The sequence below is a fragment of the Caloenas nicobarica genome, chromosome 12 (genome assembly GCF_036013445.1).
Source record: "Caloenas nicobarica isolate bCalNic1 chromosome 12, bCalNic1.hap1, whole genome shotgun sequence".
NCBI lineage: Eukaryota > Metazoa > Chordata > Aves > Columbiformes > Columbidae > Caloenas > Caloenas nicobarica.
In genome coordinates, this window is record NC_088256.1 from 14,970,926 (window position 1) to 14,994,008 (window position 23,083).

General features: G+C 40.9%; 1 protein-coding gene across 6 annotated transcripts in view; it reads left to right on the forward strand.

The window, feature by feature from the left end:
- The window catches only part of DOCK11 (dedicator of cytokinesis 11), an 87,799-nt gene extending 66,182 nt beyond the window's left edge, over positions 1 to 21,617 (forward strand). For 5 of the 6 annotated variants that reach the window (XM_065643639.1, XM_065643642.1, XM_065643640.1 and 2 more), the window contains 13 exons: positions 2,348 to 2,530; positions 3,190 to 3,303; positions 4,994 to 5,209; positions 5,291 to 5,348; positions 6,801 to 6,907; positions 7,869 to 7,991; positions 8,904 to 9,017; positions 10,747 to 10,893; positions 11,965 to 12,175; positions 12,506 to 12,696; positions 13,356 to 13,456; positions 14,680 to 14,818; positions 17,390 to 21,617. In XM_065643639.1, the coding sequence (XP_065499711.1) occupies positions 2,348 to 2,530; positions 3,190 to 3,303; positions 4,994 to 5,209; positions 5,291 to 5,348; positions 6,801 to 6,907; positions 7,869 to 7,991; positions 8,904 to 9,017; positions 10,747 to 10,893; positions 11,965 to 12,175; positions 12,506 to 12,696; positions 13,356 to 13,456; positions 14,680 to 14,818; positions 17,390 to 17,512 (1,827 nt within the window). In that variant the 3' untranslated portion in view covers positions 17,513 to 21,617. The remainder of the gene's footprint in view (positions 1 to 2,347; positions 2,531 to 3,189; positions 3,304 to 4,993; positions 5,210 to 5,290; positions 5,349 to 6,800; positions 6,908 to 7,868; positions 7,992 to 8,903; positions 9,018 to 10,746; positions 10,894 to 11,964; positions 12,176 to 12,505; positions 12,697 to 13,355; positions 13,457 to 14,679; positions 14,819 to 17,389) is intronic. The other variant, XM_065643643.1, reaches the window with a different exon arrangement.
- Positions 21,618 to 23,083: the final 1,466 nt, after the last annotated feature.

Genomic DNA, 23,083 nt, shown 5'->3' on the forward strand with positions numbered 1-23,083 from the left:
TCGGTGCTCTCAGGATGCAGCACCAGTACAGCCCCCCATGCAGTTGTGAAGGGCACTTGGCCTTGCCTGTCTGCTACTGTGGCTGCCCTGCTCTCGTGTCCCTTCTGAGCTGAGTCCTCTTTGGGAGCTACTCGCTGCATTGACTCCTGCTCTGACCCTTCATATCAGGGCTGGATCAGAAACGTGCTCCTCCAGCACATGCAGAGTCATCGCCACACATGCTCTTTCTCAGCTCTTCCCAGCTCGTGTTCTCCTGCCAGCTGGAGAGCCGCAGGCAGCACCTGGCCAGATCTCTGGCAGACAAACAAACACCTTTGGGTCTGCCGCCCCGAACCTGGCACCAGGAGCGATTGCATCTGCTTGGCTTGGTCTCCAGAAGGCAGCTGGCTGGGGACACAGGTTCCCCATGAACAGGGCACAGGTTTTCCTCCCAGAGATGGTGCGGTGTGGAGGGGAGCGCGCAGGGAGGGATTTTGGGCTGCTTCTGCAGCAGATTCCCAGGCAAAATTTTTCTTGCTTGCATTGGGTTGGAAATGTCCGAAAAGCCTCACAGTGGTCCTTGCTGAAAGCAAGTGCTAGCCATGTCTTTGTGGGTGTCCATGTGCTGGCTGGGCTAATAATCCCAGTGCTGACTGTGACTCCATCTCGCTATGGGAGAAGGATTGCATTACAGACAGGCAGCAATTACTTAATTGCTCCTTTCCCCAGTGCACACATGATCCTCTTAGCCATGTGTTACTATGATGTTTATTTGCTTCTTTTCTTTCTCCCATTTTTTTTTTTCTGAAAATATTTTTGGCCACAGACAGTGGACACCAAATATTTGGGCAGTGTCTTCCTACTTCCTTGAAACCCATGTGGCTCAGTGTAATCCCAACAGTGTTGTCTCGTAAGCCACAGCTTCTAGATTCCTGGTTTCAGATTCTTTCACCAGCACACCATGGTGATGGTCACAGTAGTACCATAGCTTTTCTGAATCAAATATACTTAATGCAAGGAGTAGAGGGTCACCGTAACAGCTCCAGGCTCTGACTTGGAGGATGTGAGTGAATACTCTTGACAGCATTTACTGTCAAGTCCCATGGGGAGAAGGCAGTGGGGCAGATAGTAGTGGCTCATGGGCTGTGTGCCATGAGGACCATTAGCTCTTGAGTGAATGGAGCACATCTCTGCCCTGAATGGACAAAAAGCATGGTTGCCTCTGTTACCTCTCTGTGCCAGGAAATTCCCTTGGGGCTGGTCCTCAGCTGCAGCAGAGGGAGCCGAGTGCTGCTGCGTGATGCCCGACCAGCCTCCGCTCCCTCTGGGAGGTGTTAGCATCACCCTTCTCCAGCCAGGTCCCTGCGGTGGCTGTGGAGGTGGCTGCATGCCAGCACAAAACCCTTCCTTGTTCTGCTTCCCTACACCCAACCCACTGCGGCCAGGGTGGAAGGAAGCCAAGTGCAGTGCCCCCTCCCCACCAGCCACCGCTCGTGACCACGGCCAGACAGGTGCATGTTGGCGGTCCCCAGCTCCAGCGAGCCCTGCATGGTGGCTGCTGCCCGCCGAGACAGGGCACCGCTGCAGCCGTCTGCTTTTCAGGCACGGCTGAGCTTGCCTCTGCAGGCGTGCTTGGAAGTAGATGTTTGTTAAGGTGATATACGTGCTACGGCAGTGTGAGGTGCTGATCTTCCCCTTTTGCTTTTCTTCACCCTGATGCAACTCTCTGAGCCCCGTTGCTAGCTGAGGTAGCTCACGATGCAGCTTGGCTTGATCCTGCTGCTCCCTAGGCGCAGCTCCATCTGGAGGGCCAGGGCAGGTCGCTCTGTACTTTAGGCTCTCTGGGACAAGCAAGTCTTTTCTTTGCATTCCTGAGGGCAGTCATGATTTTAGGCTTTTTTGTAGGGACGTGTGGAAGTAGCTGTGCAAGCATCACAGGTCATGTTTCCTAGTGGGGCTGGATTTCTGAGCGGGCTCTCGTGGATTTTGTGCTGTGCCAGATGGTAGTCTTTGGTGAGAATGTCTGTGGGACCTCTCCTCTCTGCCCCACTGCCTGTGTTTATGGCTTTTGTAAGAACATAAAACTTCTGTCTGTCCAAGTTGGTGAGAATTTGCCATTGAACCCAAAAGTTGTTGGGGGGGGATATGTGGACATACACAAGCACATCCCCAAAACTGTGACAGCAAAGTTCCCATTGCTGTAGGAAACAATGTTAAAAATGGGCCCCAAATTCGTTCCCACAAATACTTTCAGGCTCAAAACTCTGGCAGAATCTTTATTTAGGCTTTCCAGGCTGGAGCCCAGTGTGTTGTCCTGTAGGTGTAATTTTATGGTGTATTTTCTAATATTTGTGTGCCTCTTCTGAAGTTTCCTTCAGCATTTTTCAAGGGAAGGGTGAACATGTGCGCTGCCCTCTGCTACGAGATCCTGAAGTGCTGCACTTCCAAGGTGTCCTCTACAAGGAATGAAGCCTCCGCTCTTCTCTATCTCCTGATGAGAAATAACTTTGAGTTCACCAAAAGGAAAACATTCCTGAGAACCCATCTTCAGGTCAGTGGCCAGGGAAAAGGCAGAGAGCAAGACGCCTCAGATCTAATTAACAGATACATCAATATAACTATGTCACCTCCTATCTGCAGAGGATCTCACTGTTATATGGACAAAAATCCTCCTGATTTCCAGGCTTTGCCTAATTCCTGTTTCCCAGCTCAGGGCCCTTTGGGTAAAATACACTGCTATCAAGTACTCCAAGCTGTTGAGTCCTTGGAATCACAGACACAAGACGCATCTGTTTCCCAGCAGCTGGCTGGGATGGGGTGGAAGGGATGGCAAGAAGAGCTGCCTTAGAGGCAGGAGGAGAGATTTTTCTGGAGCTGCTTTTACAGCATTGTCTTTTTGAAGCAAATTTAGAAACCTAGTGGAGCAGATGAATACTGTCTGGGTTGTAAGGAATCATGGAAGAAGGTAACTAATGTACAAATAGGGATTTGTATTACAGTTGTTATATTGTTAAATCTGTGAACTCGCTGTTCAGCAAAGCAGTTTTGTCCTCGGGGAGTATTTGTCCTTGTGAGATGTGACAGCAAAGCCAACAACAGTTGCTTACGTTGTGGGAAAGATGTGATGTTTTCCAATGAATGTTTTATGTAACTGTGACAATAAAACTCCTCTGTCAGGACTCATTTAAAGCACCTACCCTGTTCCAACAGATAATAATTGCAGTGAGCCAATTAATAGCAGATGTGGCACTCAGCGGTGGGACAAGGTTTCAGGACTCCTTGCTCATCATTAACAACTTTGCAAACAGTGACAGGCCTATGAAGGTAAGTTGGAGGTGTTAAACCACATTATGTGCTATCGTCCATTAATGCAAGACTGAAGACACACTCAAGGAAATCATGTTTAAGGGTAAGGCTAATGATTGCAACTATGATTTATAAGCTCCTACTGGGCTGTGTTTGCTCAGTAAACAAGTATTGTGCCAACAGCAATAGGACCAGCTGCACAGGCAGGTCATGCTGCATCTACGAGGCCTCACGCCAAGAGGAAGGAGCTCTGCAATTCAGGTTATACTTTGCAAAATGTGCTGCTTGCAAGGGTATCCAAAGAGCATTCCAAGAACTTCCAGCTTTGAGAGAGCTTTCCAAGAATTTCCAGCTTTCCTCTTCACAAGGGAGGGTCTAGTACTTCGGTTGTCTGAAGGTAATAATTAGCAGGAATTAATTTTAATTAATTGTCAGTAACATTAAATAAGCCCTCTTTCATGGAGATCAATGGTTATATTTGTTCGGAAAATAATTGTCTGTCTTTGCGCTAGAATTAACATCTTCTACCCAAAGCATTAAACAATAAATCGTAATTGCAGCTTGCTCCGTTGCACACAGTGTAGCTGCCAAGGTAGGACTGGGGAAAATGGGAAAAGTTTTTGCAGTTCTCTAGTCGCCCTATGACTTAAAGGTGGAACAGGAACCTCAGGTGTTGAGTTGTGCTATAACGAAGTTATAGTTAGGATGTACCTGGCAAAAACCTCAGTTCTCTTCTCCACGCAGATGCTTATAAGGGTTTCACTGAGCCACACTTTGCTGATCGTATTTTACATCATGAGACCATCATTATATCCAGTTTAAGTGCAAGAGTACAAAAGAGATTTCAGTGCACTGGAGAGGATGCCGTGCACAGGGAGAACTTGGGAGCAGGAGCCCAAGGAGAGGAAACATGAGCCAGGCTCATGAAAGAGAAAGCCGAGGGGGAACCTAACTTCTGCTTTCCACTACTGAAAAGGAAGGCTGTAGAGACGAGGAGGCCAGGCTCTTCACAGAGTTGTGGGGTGGCAGGACAAGAGGCAATGGGCACAAGTTGCTAGAAGAAAAAGGCCAAATTTACTTAAAGAAAAAATTTCCCAAGAATATGGCGCACCTCCCAGAAAGGAGGTGGGATTTCTGTCCTTGGAGATTATAAAACTTGGCCTAACAATTGTTGCTCTAACTCAATGATGGCCTTGCTCTGAGCAGGGGATCAAACCGAAGCGTTAGAATTAACATCTTTCCTTCTCAGTTTATTACATTCCTGTGGTGTGAAGCTCTACAAATGCCTTTGGTGCTTTAGGAATTAAAGAGTGACCACATCAGAGCCTAGCAAGCAGGATGTTGAATGACATGAAAAACACTTTGGGCATGGTTTACAGTCCCATCCTGGGACATTTGCATGCACGGAGCACATCTGTCTCACCCTCACACCAGCTCCTCGGGATGCCAAAGCACCTGCATCACCATAGCACGAGAACAGCCAACCTGGCATCCTGCACATGGCCAGGAGAGATTGGCCCTATGCACACCCAGGTTGTGTGAGTTCGATAGGTAAAAGCTAGTTAGTCTTATCTCCTGTGGTCTTGGCATTTTCAGATTGGCAGTAAGTTGAGTGTTGGCTGAAAAGGTAGCAACAGTCTTTCGTTGGCAAAGCCTGGAACACCATTTATTTCTGTATTCGCTTCTAATTAGATTTGTTTTGTGTCAGGCAACTGCTTTTCCTTCTGAAGTCAAAGATTTGACAAAGAGAATCCGTACAGTGCTTATGGCTACAGCTCAAATGAAAGAACATGAAAAAGATCCAGAAATGTTGATAGATCTACAATACAGTTTGGCCAAATCTTACGCAAGTACCCCAGAGCTCCGGAAAACGTGGCTGGACAGCATGGCAAAGATACATGTAAAAAACGGAGACTTTTCAGAGGTAATGAATTTAATTAAAAACATGATGTGCAACAAAACAGCTGTACAGATGATGTTTTAATTTTTCCTTTGTACTTTGCAGGCAGCCATGTGTTATGTTCATGTAGCAGCCCTTGTTGCAGAGTTTCTGCACAGGAAAAGTAAGTGCTGTTTGAGAGGCACAGGGACAATGGTGCAGTGATGGGTTTTGGGGAGATCAGAATATTTTTAAAGATAAATTTATCTCGATTTGTTAAATGATTATTTTAGAAATGAGCTAAAAGGGAAAAAAAAATAATGCAGTCGACAAAGCCAGAAGTAGATGAGTGTTTTTTAAGAAAGTAATTCAAGAGTTCAAACACAGGCATTTACTAGACTGGCCAGGTCTGCTTAGACAGTCATGTTGGCACTTCCTGAGTAAAATAAGAATTGACACATCGTGTCTCAGTTTAAATGTTCATTTGTATTTTACATTAGGAACCATGCTCACAGGGGAAGCCCATGTTAAAAATTGGCTATCAATATGTTCAACAGAAGTATCACTGCAGGTAGTACAGACAAAAATTTGTCAAAATTCAGTCAAAAAATGAGAGTATAGCCTAACTATACAAATATGTAAAGAACAATCAGAAACAACACATCAGAGTGTTGTGGTTTAATGCAAAATGGGAAGGAAGGACAGGCTTGTGTGTCCTCAAATTAACATCACTTTGCAGGTTTTCTTTTAAATATCTGTTCCACGGTTGATATATTGACCTCATTTCTCATTTCCATGTAAGGGAATATTGTTGAAATGGACACAACACTTCAGAAATTTAGGGTTGCATAGAAGCTGCTTATATGCACTGCCTTGACTGGAAAGGTCTCAAGTGCCTTGTTCAGGGGGCTTGGAGTCCCTCCAAATTCTGTAATTTGTCTTAGATAAGTGGGAAAAATCACGACTTGTTTTTCTGATACATATACACATTTCACCTGAGTGCAGAGGGGACAGTATTGAAAGTTGGCAATTCTTTATTTGTACTCTGGTGGCTGCTTACCACAACCAAGTGGTAAAGGAGAACTTCTAAAACAGAAGAGGAACAAATCCAAAGGAATATCAAGTGACTACATTGAGTTATGTCTGCCACTGGCACTCTTTACGTATATGTAGGCTGAAAAGGGTTCAGTAAAGGCTGAGCTGCTCAAAGGTTTGGGGTACCTAACTGTGATGTGTGCTAGGAGTGCACAATCCTGTTCACTTACTACCCAGCTCTCCAGCATCCGTTAATAGCCTTCTCATTGTATCTTCTGTGCAAAAACATACCCTTGTCCTTCCCTCCCGACTTTCATTTCATTGTAGTCAGTTAGGCTGGTCAAAGATGACTTCCAGAGTGCACACTGGGAAATATGCTGTGCTTGATGTTCGTTACATACTAGGAATGACTCCTATGGCAAATAGCTGGGGAAGTTCTGATGTGTTCAGCCTCACAGAGCAAATCAGTAGCAAAAACGGGAGTCAGGTCCCCTACTACTTGTAGGACTTTTCTATCACCTAGACTGCTTTCCTGGCTGTTAAAGCATGACACATTTGAGATATATTATTCCACTAATCCATTTGCTTTTGTCTGCTACAGAACTCTTCCCCAGTGGCTGCACTGCCTTTAGGAAAATCACTCCCAACATTGATGAAGAAGGTGCAATGAAAGAAGATGGTGGGATGATGGACGTACATTACAGTGAGGTGAGGTCTGGTAGTACAGACTACAGGATATTTGATAGCTGATTAGGATTTAGTTTTAGACTTTGTTCATGTGATCTCTAACAAATTATACTTGTGAACTGACATCTGTAAGGAAGACTGTTCCACGGCAATTTCCCATGAGAAAACTGCGTTGAAGGATTTTCGGTGTACAAGTCACGTATGTTAAAACTGGTGCAAATTCTTGATTCCTTTGAAAGGTTTTTCTGGCACTGAGACTGAAAAAGCTACACCACAATCTTTGCCTGCCACGTTATGCAAATGCTAATTCTGTCAGCACAGGGACAGAATGCAATCAAGCTCTGCCAAGCGAAAGGTCAGCTTAGGTTGCCCTTGAGTTTGGGCTGTGCTGCAGGGCACCACATCAGCAGAACAATCCAGAAACCATAGCAGAGCACTGGGGAAGTGGGTGGATCCGCCCGTGAGCCACAAGGTCTCACAGTTACTTCTGCACCATCCCTGTACAACTGCATTAGGTGGGCCACGTGGCTGTGCGAGGTGGCCCTGCAGCCCAGCTGCCCAGTTGCCCATCCATCAAGATTAGGCTCGATGATCCTTAGCATCAAATCCCACTGCTATTGCACACGTGTTCCTTGGACATGTTTCTTAGACATGTACCTCTGACTTCAGTTCTGTCACCTCCGTACCTTCCCAGAGTTTTGGCATTCTCCTGGGGAGGCAGCTAAATAACCAAGACATACTTGCTGGCTATTGTGGTAATGATTTATTAAGAATGAATTCACTTTTAAAAAATAACTTGTCCTTTTTTTTTTTTTCCCCCCAGAAATTTGGAATACCTTTGGAAAGGCCAGGAGCACACAGGGTTTAAACTTATGTAACTGTGGCTACTTATACTGAGACCCGTTAAAGTATCTGGAGTTAAAATGGTTTTCTTTTCTAGCTTTGACTGTTATTAACAACACACGTTTGCCTGCTCTTGTAGGAAGTCCTGGTGGAGCTGCTGGAGCAATGTGTAGATGGCCTATGGAAAGCAGAGCGTTACGAAACTATTTCTGAAGTTTCCAAACTGATCATTCCTATTTATGAAAAGCGGCGTGAATTTGAGGTACGCATTTTCAACTAGTTTGAATCTATCAGGTAATTCCCTGTATCGCTAAACATAAAACAGGCGGCCTTTTTATTTTTGAAGTTATGAGTCAACGAATTGGTGTCCATAAAGTACACACTGTGCTTCATTGCTGGTCCTTAAAACAAATCAGTGAAAGCAATGTTCTGGACAGTAATTATAAAAGCTAAAGACACCAAAGACTCATATTTAGTAAATAATCCCCACCTTCCCCTAAAGTAAAGCTGTCATCCTCCCATATGCTCATCAAAGCCAGATTCTTTTTGATGTTTGAGCATTGCAAGGGTTAAAAACAGAGTGAGAACTGTTCAAAGAAAGGACCAGATCTGCAGGTAATTCAGGAGCAAGTGGACAGGAAGGAAGGAATTTGGTCCCAGCCCTCCCCTTGCTCCTTCCCAACGTGTGCTGTGACCTGAGCTTTGCTGGGGATGTTGCTGGACTGCTGAGCAGCGATCCTCTTTTCTTCCCTCTCCCGTGACCCCCTCCACATCAGAACATCATCCAACTATATAATTGAAGCTAGGGGAAGCCTTGATCTATTTTTTGCATCATAAAGCTGGTTTTAATTTAAAAAAAAAATAATTTCTGGGTAAAGTACTGCAAGCTGCTCTACCCTTACAGGCTCAGTCAGGGCATGCTGAGATGGTAGCCTCAGCCTTCCCCCTAAGGATAGTGGTCTTATTGAAGTCCGTGGTGCCTTTTGGACCTGAAACTGAGCACGTGCTTAAGATTGAGGTTTTTCACAGAAAACTGCATGAGTTCAACCTGTTTAGAAATTCGAGCTTGAATTCTCCAAAGGCTTGTGTTCAGATATCTCAGTAGCTTCCAGTGTTAGCTAGAATTTCATGCTTGAAAAATTCTGCTTTAATGATGTCAAGATTTGATTTCCAGAAACTTACTCAGCTGTACAGAACGCTTCATGGAGCATATGCTAAGATACTGGAAGTAATGCACACAAGGAGGAGACTTCTTGGAACATTTTTCAGAGTGGCCTTTTACGGACAAGTAAGTATATACACCAGCTCACCAGTCACCTAGTTTCTGGCCCCTAAAGCTACTGCTCTGACAGATCTGGAGGTGAAAAACCTGCCGCCACTTCTGGTGCAGCCACTGCCATGTCTACGTGAGTGTTTCAGTATTGCACCCTTGAGGTGACGGTTTGTGTCTCTCTCCTGGAGTGCTTGATATCTTACAAAGTTTATGATTCTGCTGGTGGGCTTTTCACGGAACAACTAAGCAGTTAGGAAATGGCTCAGTGAGTTCAGAAAACACAAGGGTTTTTTTTTTAGTTATAGTTATTATAAGTTACACAAACACAATTTAGTGTGTATAGTATATAACCAGTAACAGTATATAACCACAGCATACAAACAGTAGTTGTTACACATCTTTTTCTGCAGACAATTGCGGCTCCCTTCTAGATATTAGTGGAGTAAAAGGTTATTAGAGAAACTGGAGACAAAATACGTATTGATGTCGGTTACATACTTGTAGAGATAGATAGTATTTTTTGTTAGCTGAGGTAGGTGGAAAAATGGACAAGATTTGGACTTCAGAATCCCAAGAAGGAGCATGATCTTATATCTGATGAAGTCTTCTGAGCCTGAAAGCAGTTGTGGTTTGGTTTTTATTTTGTTTCGTTTTGCAGCTATACCAGTTAATCTAATAAAGTGTGTTACCTCTGATCTCCTTTGTGTCTCTGAACTATCTGCTTCTGCTTGTGGACCCATAACGATGGGGTGATGCAGGACTCCTCTTTAGAAAATGCTATGTAAATATTAGCTGTGCCTTTCCCGGTTCCTTCTTTTAGGGGAGATGATGAATCCCTTGAAACCATCTCAGGTTTGTGCCTTCGACAACCACAGCCATTACACACAAAGTATCTGAGCATTGCCTTTGGGTGCAGCAAACATATAATAGATAAAAGGGAACAACTGCTAGCTTAGTTTTCTAGAAGCTGTAAAAATAACTAGATCAGCCCCTAAAATTAAGCTGTTTAACATATCCTGACAACCCATGCTTTTGCACTTTAGACAGTTTTGTATGCCAGCTACACAGAGTTTTAACAACTTTTGAGTGGAACAGCTTACCAAAGCATGAAGCTTTCCTGCTATTTCTGTTACAGGAAGGTCTGGTGATGCAGGCACGACCTTTAATGCAAGTTTGTCTCCATTTACAGCAAATACACAGAGTTCCACTTCCCTGAATACAAGAGGAATCAAAGCAGAGGAAACACATTTCTTTATTTATTGCCTGGAGTCCCTTTCAACCTACACAAAATCCTTCTCTTTAGACTGTTCATGTGGCTCTACTATCAGGGCTTCTTCAATATATGTGTCTTGCTGCTCCTTCTCTGGGCCTTGTTTTTGTGTTTTTTCTCCTCCTTGCTTCTTTCCAACCTTCCTAAAAGTCAGCTGCTGGCCAAACCCCTCTTCCACATTGTTTAGATTTCTCACTGGTCATACTCAAGTCTTTGTGCTCAGCAATGATGTGTTTGTGTTGGTTGAGGAATTTTGTTGTGGTGGGTTTTTTTGTTTCTTTTTTTCACACGATTTTTGAAGGAGCCCATTAAGACAGGCCACGTTCAATGAGACTTTATGCAAGCCATAGCCAAACCTTCTTGACTTTCTGAAATGTTAGTAGAAACTTGCTTTCAAAGTAGCAAATCTAAAATAAAGTTTTCCCAGCAAAGAAACCCAGCTATTCCTCACTACTTGTTTGTGATTAATTCTAGACGTTCTTTGAAGAAGAAGATGGGAAGGAATACATCTATAAGGAACCCAAGCTGACAGGCCTCTCAGAGATCTCCTTCAGACTTCTTAAACTTTATGGTGAAAAGTTCGGGTCGGAGACTGTAAAAATTATCCAGGATTCTAACAAGGTGGAGTTACACTGCATGAACAAGCTAACAAAATGCTATTAGCAGTGAACATCAGAGTCTTATACTAGAGAAGGCACTGACAAATGTGGCAAAAATATCGATTGTATTTTAATACTGTTCAGGGCCGGGGGCTGCACTGCTCTAAGCACTGTGCAAATGGAGCACAGAAGGATGAGCTTTGCTCTATGGAGCCGAAGCTGGGAGATAACATCGTCCCTTCCTTCTGCCAGTAGAAAAGAGAGGAGCAAGCCCCATATTTTAGCGTCCTACAGGCACCTCGCTTCCAATTGCCCCTCACACCCTCATGCTTCTGTATGGACATGTTGCACAGCTTGATAAGTTTTGGCGCTGATCTGGCTCCAAGGTGGAAATAACTGAATTGGGAAGTATGAATGGAAAATTGCAATCCACATCTCACGGAGCCCTGGTCTTGGGAGGCAGTTGGACCCAGCGCAGAGGAGCAGATGATTTGAAGCGGAGTTATTTGTTGCTTTGACACTGCATGTCTAAAAGAAAATCCTTTGTGGCCTTATAGCTGTAGCTCCTTCCTTTTTCTATGGAATATCCATTAATGCTCCCTGCAAGGGATGTTCACATACATCTGGGTTACCAAAGGGGATGCAACCATGGATATGTCTGGGTTACCAACGGTGATACTGGTGATCCCAAAGCTTGTTTTGTGCAAGCCCACAGATTTGCTTGCCGTGGCCCAGTACTGGATGAACACTAGCGCATGGCCTGGAACCAATATTAGAAGGACCAAGTAGCTCAGGCAGATGCTACATTGATGGGTGAGGCAATATGGATGGCTCTCTGTTCCAGATGCAGCTTGTTTGGCACCAGATGAGATGTTTCTTGTGCTACACCTCCTTGTCTTGTCTGTCTGCTAGCAGATGGTCTAGACATCACAGCTAAGTTCAAGGGGAACGTTTTCTGTGTCATCGACCTGCATGCAGTGGGGCTGGATCAGCAGGGAATCAGTTTAAAACAGATCCCTATAGATTAATTAACCAACTGTACATTAAGTTATTAACATTGGTTCCTCTAGTGAGTAACCCTGTTATTTCACAGGTCAACATTAAAGACCTTGATCCTAAGTATGCCCATATTCAAGTGACTTATGTGAAGCCCTATTTCGAAGACAAAGAAATCTCTGAAAGAAAGACTGAATTTGAAAGAAATCATAACATCAACAGATTTGTGTTTGAAACTCCTTACACTTTATCTGGAAAGAAGCATGGCAGTGTAGAAGAACAGTGTAAAAAAAGGACCATTCTAACTAGTAAGTACAAGCATCTGAACATGAGACAGTATGTATCAGGAACTATTTTTAAACTATCTTAGTTCATGAAAATATCCCTAAAGAGTCAGAAATTTTCTGAGCTACTTAATCAGAATTGTGATTGTTGGGAGGGGGAATTTACCTTATATTTCTATGTGCAAATTTTTACAAATTAATAAGTCATACTGGTAATGATAGGCGCGTTCAGGATTTCACAAACACTGAGTAAAATCCTGAGGGCAAGGATCTGCTTGTATATGTTCTATGAAGAGTACTCCTATTCGCTGCATGACTTTTCAATCTATAAACTTCCTTTGCTGTTTCTGCTAGCTTTGAACTCCTTTCCATATGTAAAGAAGAGAATTCCAGTTAATTATGAACATCAGGTTAATTTAAAACCAATTGATGTCGCTACTGATGAAATAAAAGACAAGACAGCAGAGCTGCAGAAACTCTGCTCTGCTGGTGATGTTGACATGATACAGCTGCAACTCAAATTGCAAGGCTGTGTTTCTGTGCAGGTAAGGCTTGATGTCCCTTCAAAATTACATTTATTTACACATCTCTGAGTGAGTCATCTCAGCATAACACATTTACTCTCCAGAAATCATTAACTACCTTGTTTGCAGCACGGCAGCAGTCAACCTGCTGGCACAGCTTGCCCTGCCACTTGCAGTGGTACGTTAGCAGGTGGCTCATGGTAATTAGTATTTTGTCCTGTGATGTTTACATTGTCAAGTCTAAGTGTAATTATACACTAGTTGGCCATGAGTGAATCCTGAAATACACTTAATTCTTAAAGATTATTCTGTAAATATCAGGCACAAATTGCCTTTTTGTGAACTTGATCTTTCTCAAGCTGGATAAATGACCTTAGGACTCAGACCATACTGCTTTTTCAAACAGAAATAAGATGAAAGCATGAGGAAACGAGTTGAATCTCTCTTCTAATCTCCATTTATATTTTGGTATTCAAAAAACTAGATAGAAAAACAAAGACTCAAGTTTTGAAACTTCAGGTGCCTCCGGTGACATGAGTAATGCAGAGGTGGTAGCATTCAAATAATATGCTAATTGTTTTTGTAAAAAAAAAAAAATATATATATATAGCCTTCATAAGTGCTTTTAGCAAGTCAACAGAAGTTCCAGCATAAATTATTTCTTTCGTCTTTGGTTCTAGGTTAATGCTGGTCCCTTGGCCTATGCCAGAGCTTTCTTAAGTGACAGCCAGTCCAGCAAATATCCCACTAAGAAGGTGAATGAGTTAAAAGAAATGTTCAGGTAGGATTTCTAATGTGATAAAAACCTGCCAGCTGGCTGGAACATGGTACCTGCTTTGCTTATGTTTTGTCTGTCTCCAAATTCAGCAGATGCTGAATGCTCAGATGTGCCTTATAAAGATGCAGGTTGGATCTTATAAAGATCTGTGGGTGCTCTGACATATGAAAAAAGTCAGTGTAACTATATATGTCAAGAGTTCCCATGCTTAGGGCTGTGATCTCCATAGGAAGATTTGCTTGACTGCTTGCATCAATGGTTTATGTGGGTATTTGAGGTTCTAGTGTGAAGAAAGTGTGTTTGAAAACCTTATGTTCAGGGATCTTTCATATTCTGCATTGTTTCCCAGTCTTTCCAAAGGGACATTTTTCCTTGATAATGATGAACTTGAATATTTTAAAGCAAATCCCTTTCCAGTTTATGGGTGATGATCATTCTTGTTTCTTTTGCTAATTTTTGAAACTACACGACTCGCACAGGTATTTTTACAACTCCTGTCCCTTAGGGTAGGTTTTACCCCCCACGTGAAAGTGTCTCCTGAGATATAATCAGATGGTCCCACCACATTACTTTTTGGATGCCTCAGGAGAAACCAGTTGCCCACCAGCTCCTGCATTCATTACTGGGTGCTAGTGACCCCTGTTTTGTCCATTGGTGACTGTATGGAAGGAGCAGCATTGGGGCCAATCCTATTTTCCTTCACTATATTGAGTAACCTAGCAAACCATGAAACAAATAAGAGGACAATCCCTGCAATCCCATGCATGGATGCAGGACAGTGGAAAGGCTGGTTTACTTTCTAGCCTTGCAGTGCAACCAGAAGGACGAACACTATCTCTATTTCATGCAAAAAAATCCCAGTCATGCTTGTATTTTCATTATATTCTATAAAAAGAGAGAAATATGCATGTGAAATAAACTGAGTAACCATAACAGGCTGAAGAGAAGGTGCGAGAACACCGTGTTGCACTGCGGGGGTGTGTGTCCCATCTGCTGAGGGTCCAGGCTGGAAGGAGCTCCAGCAGAAAGCGCAATCCTGTGTCGCGGTCCCTCCCCATTCCCTGATCCACTGTGCCAGCAATGCTCCTAGAATGTGACTTGTCCCAAATATTGGAGAAAAGGGAGGAGAGAGAGAAAAAAGAAAGATTTGCCTGCCTGTTCGGTTGTTTGTTTTGGTAGAAGACCGGGTTATTCAAATGCCCAAAGTTCATTCCTTTCCTCCCCAGGAAGTTTATACAAGCTTGTGGAATTGCTCTGGAGCTCAACGAGCGACTCATTAAGGAGGATCAAGTGGAGTACCATGAGGGGCTAAAATCAAATTTCCGGGATATGGTGAAAGAGCTTTCTGACATCATCCACGAACAGGCATGTATTGCATCTCAGGAGCCCACAGAGGTGGTTCTCTGTGCTTGAAAACTAGCTAATGCTGAAAACTCACTGAAAACCAATTGAAAACTTGATCACTTTTCATGTTATTTAGCTAAATATATTAGCATAAGGCAAGTAACTGAACATGAAAAATAAACTAAACACTTGGTGGATTCTTAAAAGCAGCTTCTGTTGATGGAAGGTCTCAGTTTGGTGTTGGTGTACAGAGTGCTTCAGGTTGGAGTCTTTGCTGGCACAAACCATTAGTTTACTGGCTGCTCTGGTCATCAGAAATCCTATGCCACATTTTTTCCTCATGTTTTCTACATTGTAAGAATCCTGTGATAAGTCACAGGTTGAAGTTCTCTGCCAAAAATTTCCATTTCCTCAGTTATGTCTAGCTTAATTTCCTTTTTTTATTATTTTTCCCTAAAGGATGTTTTATTTTAATTTTGGCCTGATGCCAATACACTATTTATATGCACTGTTAAAACATTTGTGCTCATTTATCTGACCTATATCTTAACGTTTTCTTGAGTCTTTCTAGGAAAATAGATTGAATAGTAGCATCAGAGATGTGAGAGATCCAAAGAACAGCTGCACATCTATCTGGAATTGTGCAGTGAAATTAGATGAAAACTGGCTTTCTGAAGTGATCTCTGTACCTCTGCTCTTTAATTTTGCCAGGATTATGACAAAAGGAAGTTCAGTGTAGATTTACAGTATCAAGCACGTAAAATGAACAGTACAGGCTGCATTGTGGTTCACAGTACTTGAAATTCAGAAGAATGTTTTCAGAATCTCCCGGTTACTCAACAGTCCATGTGTGACTATTAATTAAAAATGCAACACTTTAAATCACTAAAAATGTGTATGTAGATTCCACAATAAGGTGAGCAGTTTTTCACACTAATGCAAAAATATGCAAGTGGCAAAATAATACAACTGCACCAGATTGATATTTGTAAGTTAAGTTTATTTACGATAAAATAATGTTTATTGGAATCAAATGAAGTCTTGTTTTGGAAGATTACAATATAATTTTGGGGAAACGGTATGTGCAGTCTCATGGTGGGGCTGAATTTTGTTGCAGGAGTATAAGAGAGGATCCATTTGAGAGTGACTGCTTCACCCCCTTTTGTTAGATTTCTCTACTATTCTGCTCATGACCACCATTTTCTCAGTGTGCAAACTATTAATTTCGCACATTCGGCACACTAATTTTTTTCATGTACATTACCCACCATGTATACAAATTTCACTCAGCAATGTTCGTTCATAGGAGTTGCCACCTGCTTACTCTAAATTGTTCAAAAGTAAACCTTTCCAAGACATTTAGTTTGCATGCAGCTGTCGGAACATTTCTGGTTTCTGAATTCTGCGACAGTCAAATCAAAACCAAATCACTCAGTTCTGCACTGTCGCAGTACAATAGTTAAGGTTATCTTAGAACAAAGAAGCATTGTTAAATCACACTCCCTGTTATCTCGATAGATTTACAAATCCACTGTCATGTCTTTGGTTAACGTGCAAAATATTACAGCAACTGAAATGTCAATGTGAATGGCTCACTGGGAAGGATATACTTTTCACTTTCTTCTTGTATTAGATCAAAAGGCAGCTTGAAAGATCACATTTATGAGCACTGTTCTTTACGGTTATACAAATTATGTAGATAACTGCTGACTTGAACTTTGTATTGCTATCAAATGACATAAGTATCTAACAAATTACACTTAATGGAACACGTTTTCCTCTTCTGCAAAATTACTCAGTCAAACATAAAAAGCGTATTGCATTAATTTAGGGTTGTCGTTGTAAATAACATATGCTTTTCTAAATATTGTCAGTGCTGCAGAACAACACAGGCAGTGTACTTGGTGTGAGATGGCAGGGCAGATGGGTAACTCACTGGGTCAGCCTGTGACCTGTCTACAGATCTTGTAAGTTGGGAAAACGTAAACACAAAAAAATGGTAAAACTGCAGCTGAACAGTTACAGGAAGCGTCAGAGAGTGGTGGAAAACTGGATGTCCAGAAACTGTTTATGATGGCCAGTGATCTCAATCTCACTAATGTAAATTCAGGCTAATGAACTTGTTGACTGGTGAACCACAGGGTGAAAAACAAATACACAGTTGGCTCTAGAGCAGCTCCACCAGTGCTGTAAGACCATCCTTCAGGTTATAAATTACAAAATCTCACCATGTGGCATGGACATAGTGAGTGTTTGCTGTATTTAGCTGCACGTACTCCGAATGTGTACCAAAGAAATAGTTAAAATTCTGTTACTGCTAAGATATAGTAAAAAATTGCTATATAGATAATTGTTTCTTTCCTATACTGGATAGCTGTAATTAAAAATCATCTTATAATGCACAGGACAGTGTATATATGAATGCTACAGAAATTTCTAAATTACTCTTCTTTCTCATTTTTATTATGCTGCCTTTGCGAAACAGCTTTGAAGACAAGGTTGGATATCTCTTTTGCATACCTTTTCAAACAGCCTGATTAGAATAATGAACTGACACTTTTACTGAATTTGTGACTATTTTGTTTTCTCTAGATCTACCATGAAGATACAATGCATTCGCCGTGGATGCACGACTCCCTGCATGTCTTCTGTGCAATCAGCGGAACATCTAGTGATGGAAGTTACTGTTCACTCAGACCCACTGCTGAAATATAAACATATCAGTCATATCTTACAGAGCTTTCTCAGGAATACTTGGAACTGTAAAAAAGATGTTTAAAAGAATCCATGATGAGCAAAGATTCAATTTTTTTTTTTCCAAAAAAAGTTGCCATGCTTTCAAACAGGGTGCTTGCTTATTTTGCTGAGCAACATTGAAAGTGCCTGGACATTGCACCACTGTGCTTGTTTTCTACTTTTTTTTTTTAAGCTAAATGTATAACAGGACATGGAAAGGCAGTTATCTAAGTATGTATTGAATTGCTGAACTATGAATTGAAATGATAATGGTACTATGTAAAGTTGTACAATGGAATATAATAAAATGTAAAACTACTTTGTAAATAGAAGAAGCATAGAGTATATAGAAATTAGCATTTTATTATATTTGCTGCTAAAAGCTTTGTTGGACAGGGAACATGAAGGAGAAATTGTAGTTGCTAGTAAGAGACCTTCCTCTTCTAAAAAGTGACTTGGGGTCCAGATGCCAAATTGCACACACACAAGGAGAATAAACTCGCCCTGGTCTGGAATAACTAAAACCTAATTCAGAAACAATGATTTTTGTACATCCTCTGAACAAATAATTCTAAAGTAACCTCTGCGAGAGCTGAGATTACTATAGCTGATTTCAATTTTGGCTAGCTTTTCATGGCTGCAGGAGGATGGGTTGTAGTCACGGAGAACAACCTAAGAGCTTTGTCATCTGATACTGATTTTTCTACTTACCACTCATGGTCTCACACAAATATAAACTCTGAGGACACCTTAAACTGTGTTGAGAATTATGAAGTGCTTCAACACCTTTCAGAAAAAGTCTAAAAATCTGTGAGCCATGCTTCGAAAAAATTGCAGCTTATCAGAATAACTCATACAAAATTGAGGGGTTTTTTTAACATCATATGACACGCATGTTCCCTTCTGTTAAAAACATCTATTTTCTGAAAGCCCATTATTTTTACCTCTCAGGTCTTTGGAGGAAATGTCTTTTCCACAATTCTTTTATTCCTTCCCCCTACCCCCAAAGCTTTAATACAGTATCTCTCTTTCTTTTAATAGGACGTTTGTAGATGCAGGAAGAAGAAAACAGATCAGTAATTCTTTTATCCAGCAACATTTTTAACATCTGTGTTTTTCATAATCATGTCAATTGTAAATAGGGTTCCAGTAGTTCATACAGGAAGGGTGGGTTTTTTAAGGATATGTAACAAAATGTCATAATAAAAGAACTCCAGCTGTGTATTTAGCTTGGCAATAGTGTCTATAAAATGTTAAGCTTCTGATTTCTGTTACAAAAATTATCTTCAAATAGTAACTGGACGACATTTCAAAATGTTTCTTATGTGTGGTTCTAAATACCTAAAATTAATTGTCTGCTGATAAAATAATGTTGTGATCCATGAAGTCATCTATTAGCTGTTGCAACCAAAATACAGATATGGCAAGGTAACAAACAGATCACATTTCTGCTTGTATGTGCTTTTATGCCAGGCAGGCTCTAAATTTAGCTTAACAGAAAGAGGAAGAGAGACTAGTATGTTTAAATATGGTTACTACCTTATTGATTTTCATCTCTCAACAAATAATATTTAAAGGCACATAGTGAGAGTTTTCCAAATTACTAAAAGATTATGAAGCCGTTTAATAGTGGATACATTTATAAAATTATTTTTGAGTTAGTTAAACTCTAAACATCAGTACTAAAGGCGTATCTTGAATACAGTCAGCAATGATGACATCTGGACATCCAAAAGCTCTCGCTCTGTAGCTCTTTTAAATACTACAGCTAACCTAATGGTTTTCCTAGAATTGCAGTGAAATTGTTATTCATGTATCTTGATGTCTTTAATGTTCTGAAATAACATTGTTGGGTGAATTTTCAATTTTATTCTTTACTTTTGCTGGAATTCCAGTGAAATTCTTACATCTTCAGATATCTTTAATGGTCCAAGATGAATTTTTGTCTGAACTTCTCAATTTATTGTTGGTATTGGAGTCGTCTTGTCACTTCAATTTAATATACTGGAAAATTGTCTCAGTAATTCAGGAAAAAAAAAGTATTTAATACCCATCCAATTAGAATATATACAGTCAATACAGTTCAGAATACAGATTTACATGCAGCTTTGATGAAGAACAAAAGTGATCATGCCCTAAGGATTTACCTTCTGTCCTGCAGGTAAATAACTTGACTGAATTTTTCATAGAAAAATCTCACAAGAAAAAAAAGTCATTTTAAATGGGTTGTAAAGACTCTTAACAAACCAGCCTTCTATTTTCTTTACATTTTCACCAATCTAGAAACGATAGAGAGTGGTCATTAGATATTTTACAGCTGTATCTGGACAACAGCGCCAAGAAGATGTCCACATTTCTCTTCCTATCCTTTTCCTCCATAATTGACCCAATTTAAAGAAGCCCTCCGGATTTTTCCTTATTTCTAGTTGAAATCGCTTAATTGACAGATATACCTGGGGAGCATAATGTATATATGCCTGGTTTACGTAGCTGGTACTCACATTGGGTAATGCCTATTTGCTGCCTTTTTTAGAAGAATATAAATGTTCATTGTTCATTAACACTTTTGTTTTTCTTACACTGCCTAAGGAATGGTGGGAGATTTTGGTCTGTAAAAATTAGTAGGCATATCTCAAATTACAACTTCGCATGCCCTCTTTCTTTATATCCATATAGCCACACATATGTATTTTATATATACCTCTCTAATTACTTTTGCTGTAAAATTGCTGTATTAACACGTCAGGCCTCCAGAAGAGATGCATTGGTGATTTTGCAATCACACAATTATTTGCATAAAAGGTGAAGAAACAGGATAAAGTATCTGTCAAGGAGGATTAAGAGCACTTGGCTACTCTCATTACCAGGACTGTTCTGGATGTGTTAGAGACAGATTGTTTGCAAATAGGACATACAAAGCAACACAGGGTCTGCCAGCATTTTATGTACAAGAACATGCTTTTAGAGATTTATACACCTAGACAGACTAAGCAAAGTGTAAACATTTAGTCTCTTATTTGCCTTACTGCTTTTCTCTCTGCAGAGAGATTAGAAAGTAGTATGTTAAGACAAATAACTTCAGAGTTACGTTTCTTTTCCCCAAAAAATCTGGAATGCAGAATTTACTGCATTCAAGGATATATTTCTATATACTATTCAATGTTCTAAATTTCTTCTGATAACTGAAATTTTCATGAGATAGGTCAACAATTGCAAAAGCATGGATGTGAGAATACTTGTAGTGTATAATGTGTTTATTTTGTTCCAGAAGCCTTTTGAACATATACGACATGGTATTTTGATATAGAGTGAGAGTTTACATAAGCATGACACCTTTTATCTCAAAGTAGATATAATATGTTCATTTTCCCTTCTTGTACAGACAGAGCCTCACGGACTTCACAGCAGGCTTCAGAATAACCCTACAATTTGATGTAACGCAGCCCAAAAGGACTGGAGGAAAACATAAGTGGAAATCATGGGCTCAAAGTTTCATAAAGATTAAACTACATGTTATTCAATCTACCCACTTGAGGGGAGTAGCATGTAGTTTAATTTTTATGAGCCTTTTGAGCCCATGATGTTCACTGAGCTGAATTCTTCTAATTAAACCAGGGGTTCTTACTGGATTTAGGAATACTGAGTACAGCTAATATGCAACCACAGACTGTAGTACTTAATCTTTAAATAATATGCTTGTGTCAAGCAATGGTGAACCAATTATGATATACACAAAATATTTCCACTATTCTGGATGTAATTTACTCTCTTTTCTTGTAAATTTGACACCTGCTACTACCTGTTCGTAACAGAAGTGCTTTTATCGTGTGTGTTGTATATACGTGTGTTGTACAAGCCCTGTTTAACCTGTGTGTGACAACAGACTGGTACATCCTGTTTGTCTCGGTTATTAACTGATGTACCTGTGGCACCGAGTAATACACAGTGCCACTCCAGAGCTTCTGAGACCAGCAATCCTATATTACTCTTTTTATTCTTGTTTGTGTTTCTTGAAGAATCAATGACTTGGACAAGAAAACAGAGCAAAATCACATTTCAGTCACTTCAGACAAAAGAGAGTTTATTCCAGGCCAAAATAAAAGACTACAAAACCAGGAAAAATAAGTGTTGTAATAAATGTGTTTTGATTAGGGTTTTTTTTTTTTCCCTTCACAAAACAGGATGAGTGATCTGAAGCTAATACCACTGTAAGATTCATGGGACTAAAACCCAGACAAATGAGCTACCACATAACGCTGCCTCCAAAGATTACTGTAATAAATCTTCAAACAGATAAGTACACCAAATGAAACTGCTAATACTAAATTATTCAGCGACAAATAGAAGAAGCTGATTCAGAAATACCGAAGGAGGACAAATGCCACACATCCAGCTTGGAGGATCCCAAAAACATAATTCATTGGGAAACCAGAGACGAGGATAGAGATGCCTACAAATTTATAAATAGAAATAATGTGTGAATCACTAGTGAGGAAATGTCCTAGCAAATCACCCTGCTTTCCTAAAGAATATTCAATAAGTTTGTGATTGGGTTTTTGCTCTGGTTTGTAGTTCCAGTTTTCAAACCCAGACTAATGCCCTTTGGGAATGTACTTACTGTTGCTCTACTCCAACTAACTCAAATGACTAGATTCAGTTGCCAGTATACTAATACATATATGTATACTGATATACATATATACACCAAGCTCAGGCAGTTGTATTGGCTATTATATGATGTAATGGAAGTCAGGTATAACTATGGTTATTTAACTCACCAGCGGATAAAGGACAAACTGCTTTTTCTGCTGCTGTTTTTACCTCTGAGGCTTCCTGTATGGGGCTCTCACAAGCCTTGGCCAAACAGCTGGAGAAGCAGGTTCATGCCCTGCCTCTACTGATGGGTGAAGGAGTTATTCCCTTGCTGAATACACAGAGGTATTAAATAGACCTTGGTATTCAGGGAACTGTGAGCAGGAGAGTTGATGCACGGACTTGCGACAGCAATTTATTGGAGAGGGTTACAATTTTTGCACAAGCGTACATGGTTCCATATCTACCCTAAAGTGCTCTTCAAAGGACATAGTTTTAATTCTGCGTAACTTCTGATTTCCGGTGATGCTTGGGCAGCAGCTCAGAGAGAGCTTGCAGAGTTCATGGCCATTTTGAACACACCTATCACAAACCTCTGGATGTTCCCCAAAGAACACTGAGGTCGAAAAGGGAGAGGCCCTGTGAGTCAGATCAGGGTTTTTCAGCTCATGATTTTGGATTTTTGTGCCTCAGATCCAGATGTATTCTAATTGACTGAGCCGTTTTTTGAACTGACCCCAGCCATTTTCTGAAGAGCCCATAATTACATCAGTTGAGACCTGAAATATTGACAGAAGCTGCCGCAAAATCAGAAATGATACAGAAGGAATCTCACCATCAGTGTGTGGCAACTGAGGACTCTTCTGGTCCCAAAAGGGACAATTCCCCGCAGCCTCACGCTGCTAATTACCACTGCCTCTTGTCGGACGTGGTGATCATGCAGTCACACCTTGCAGC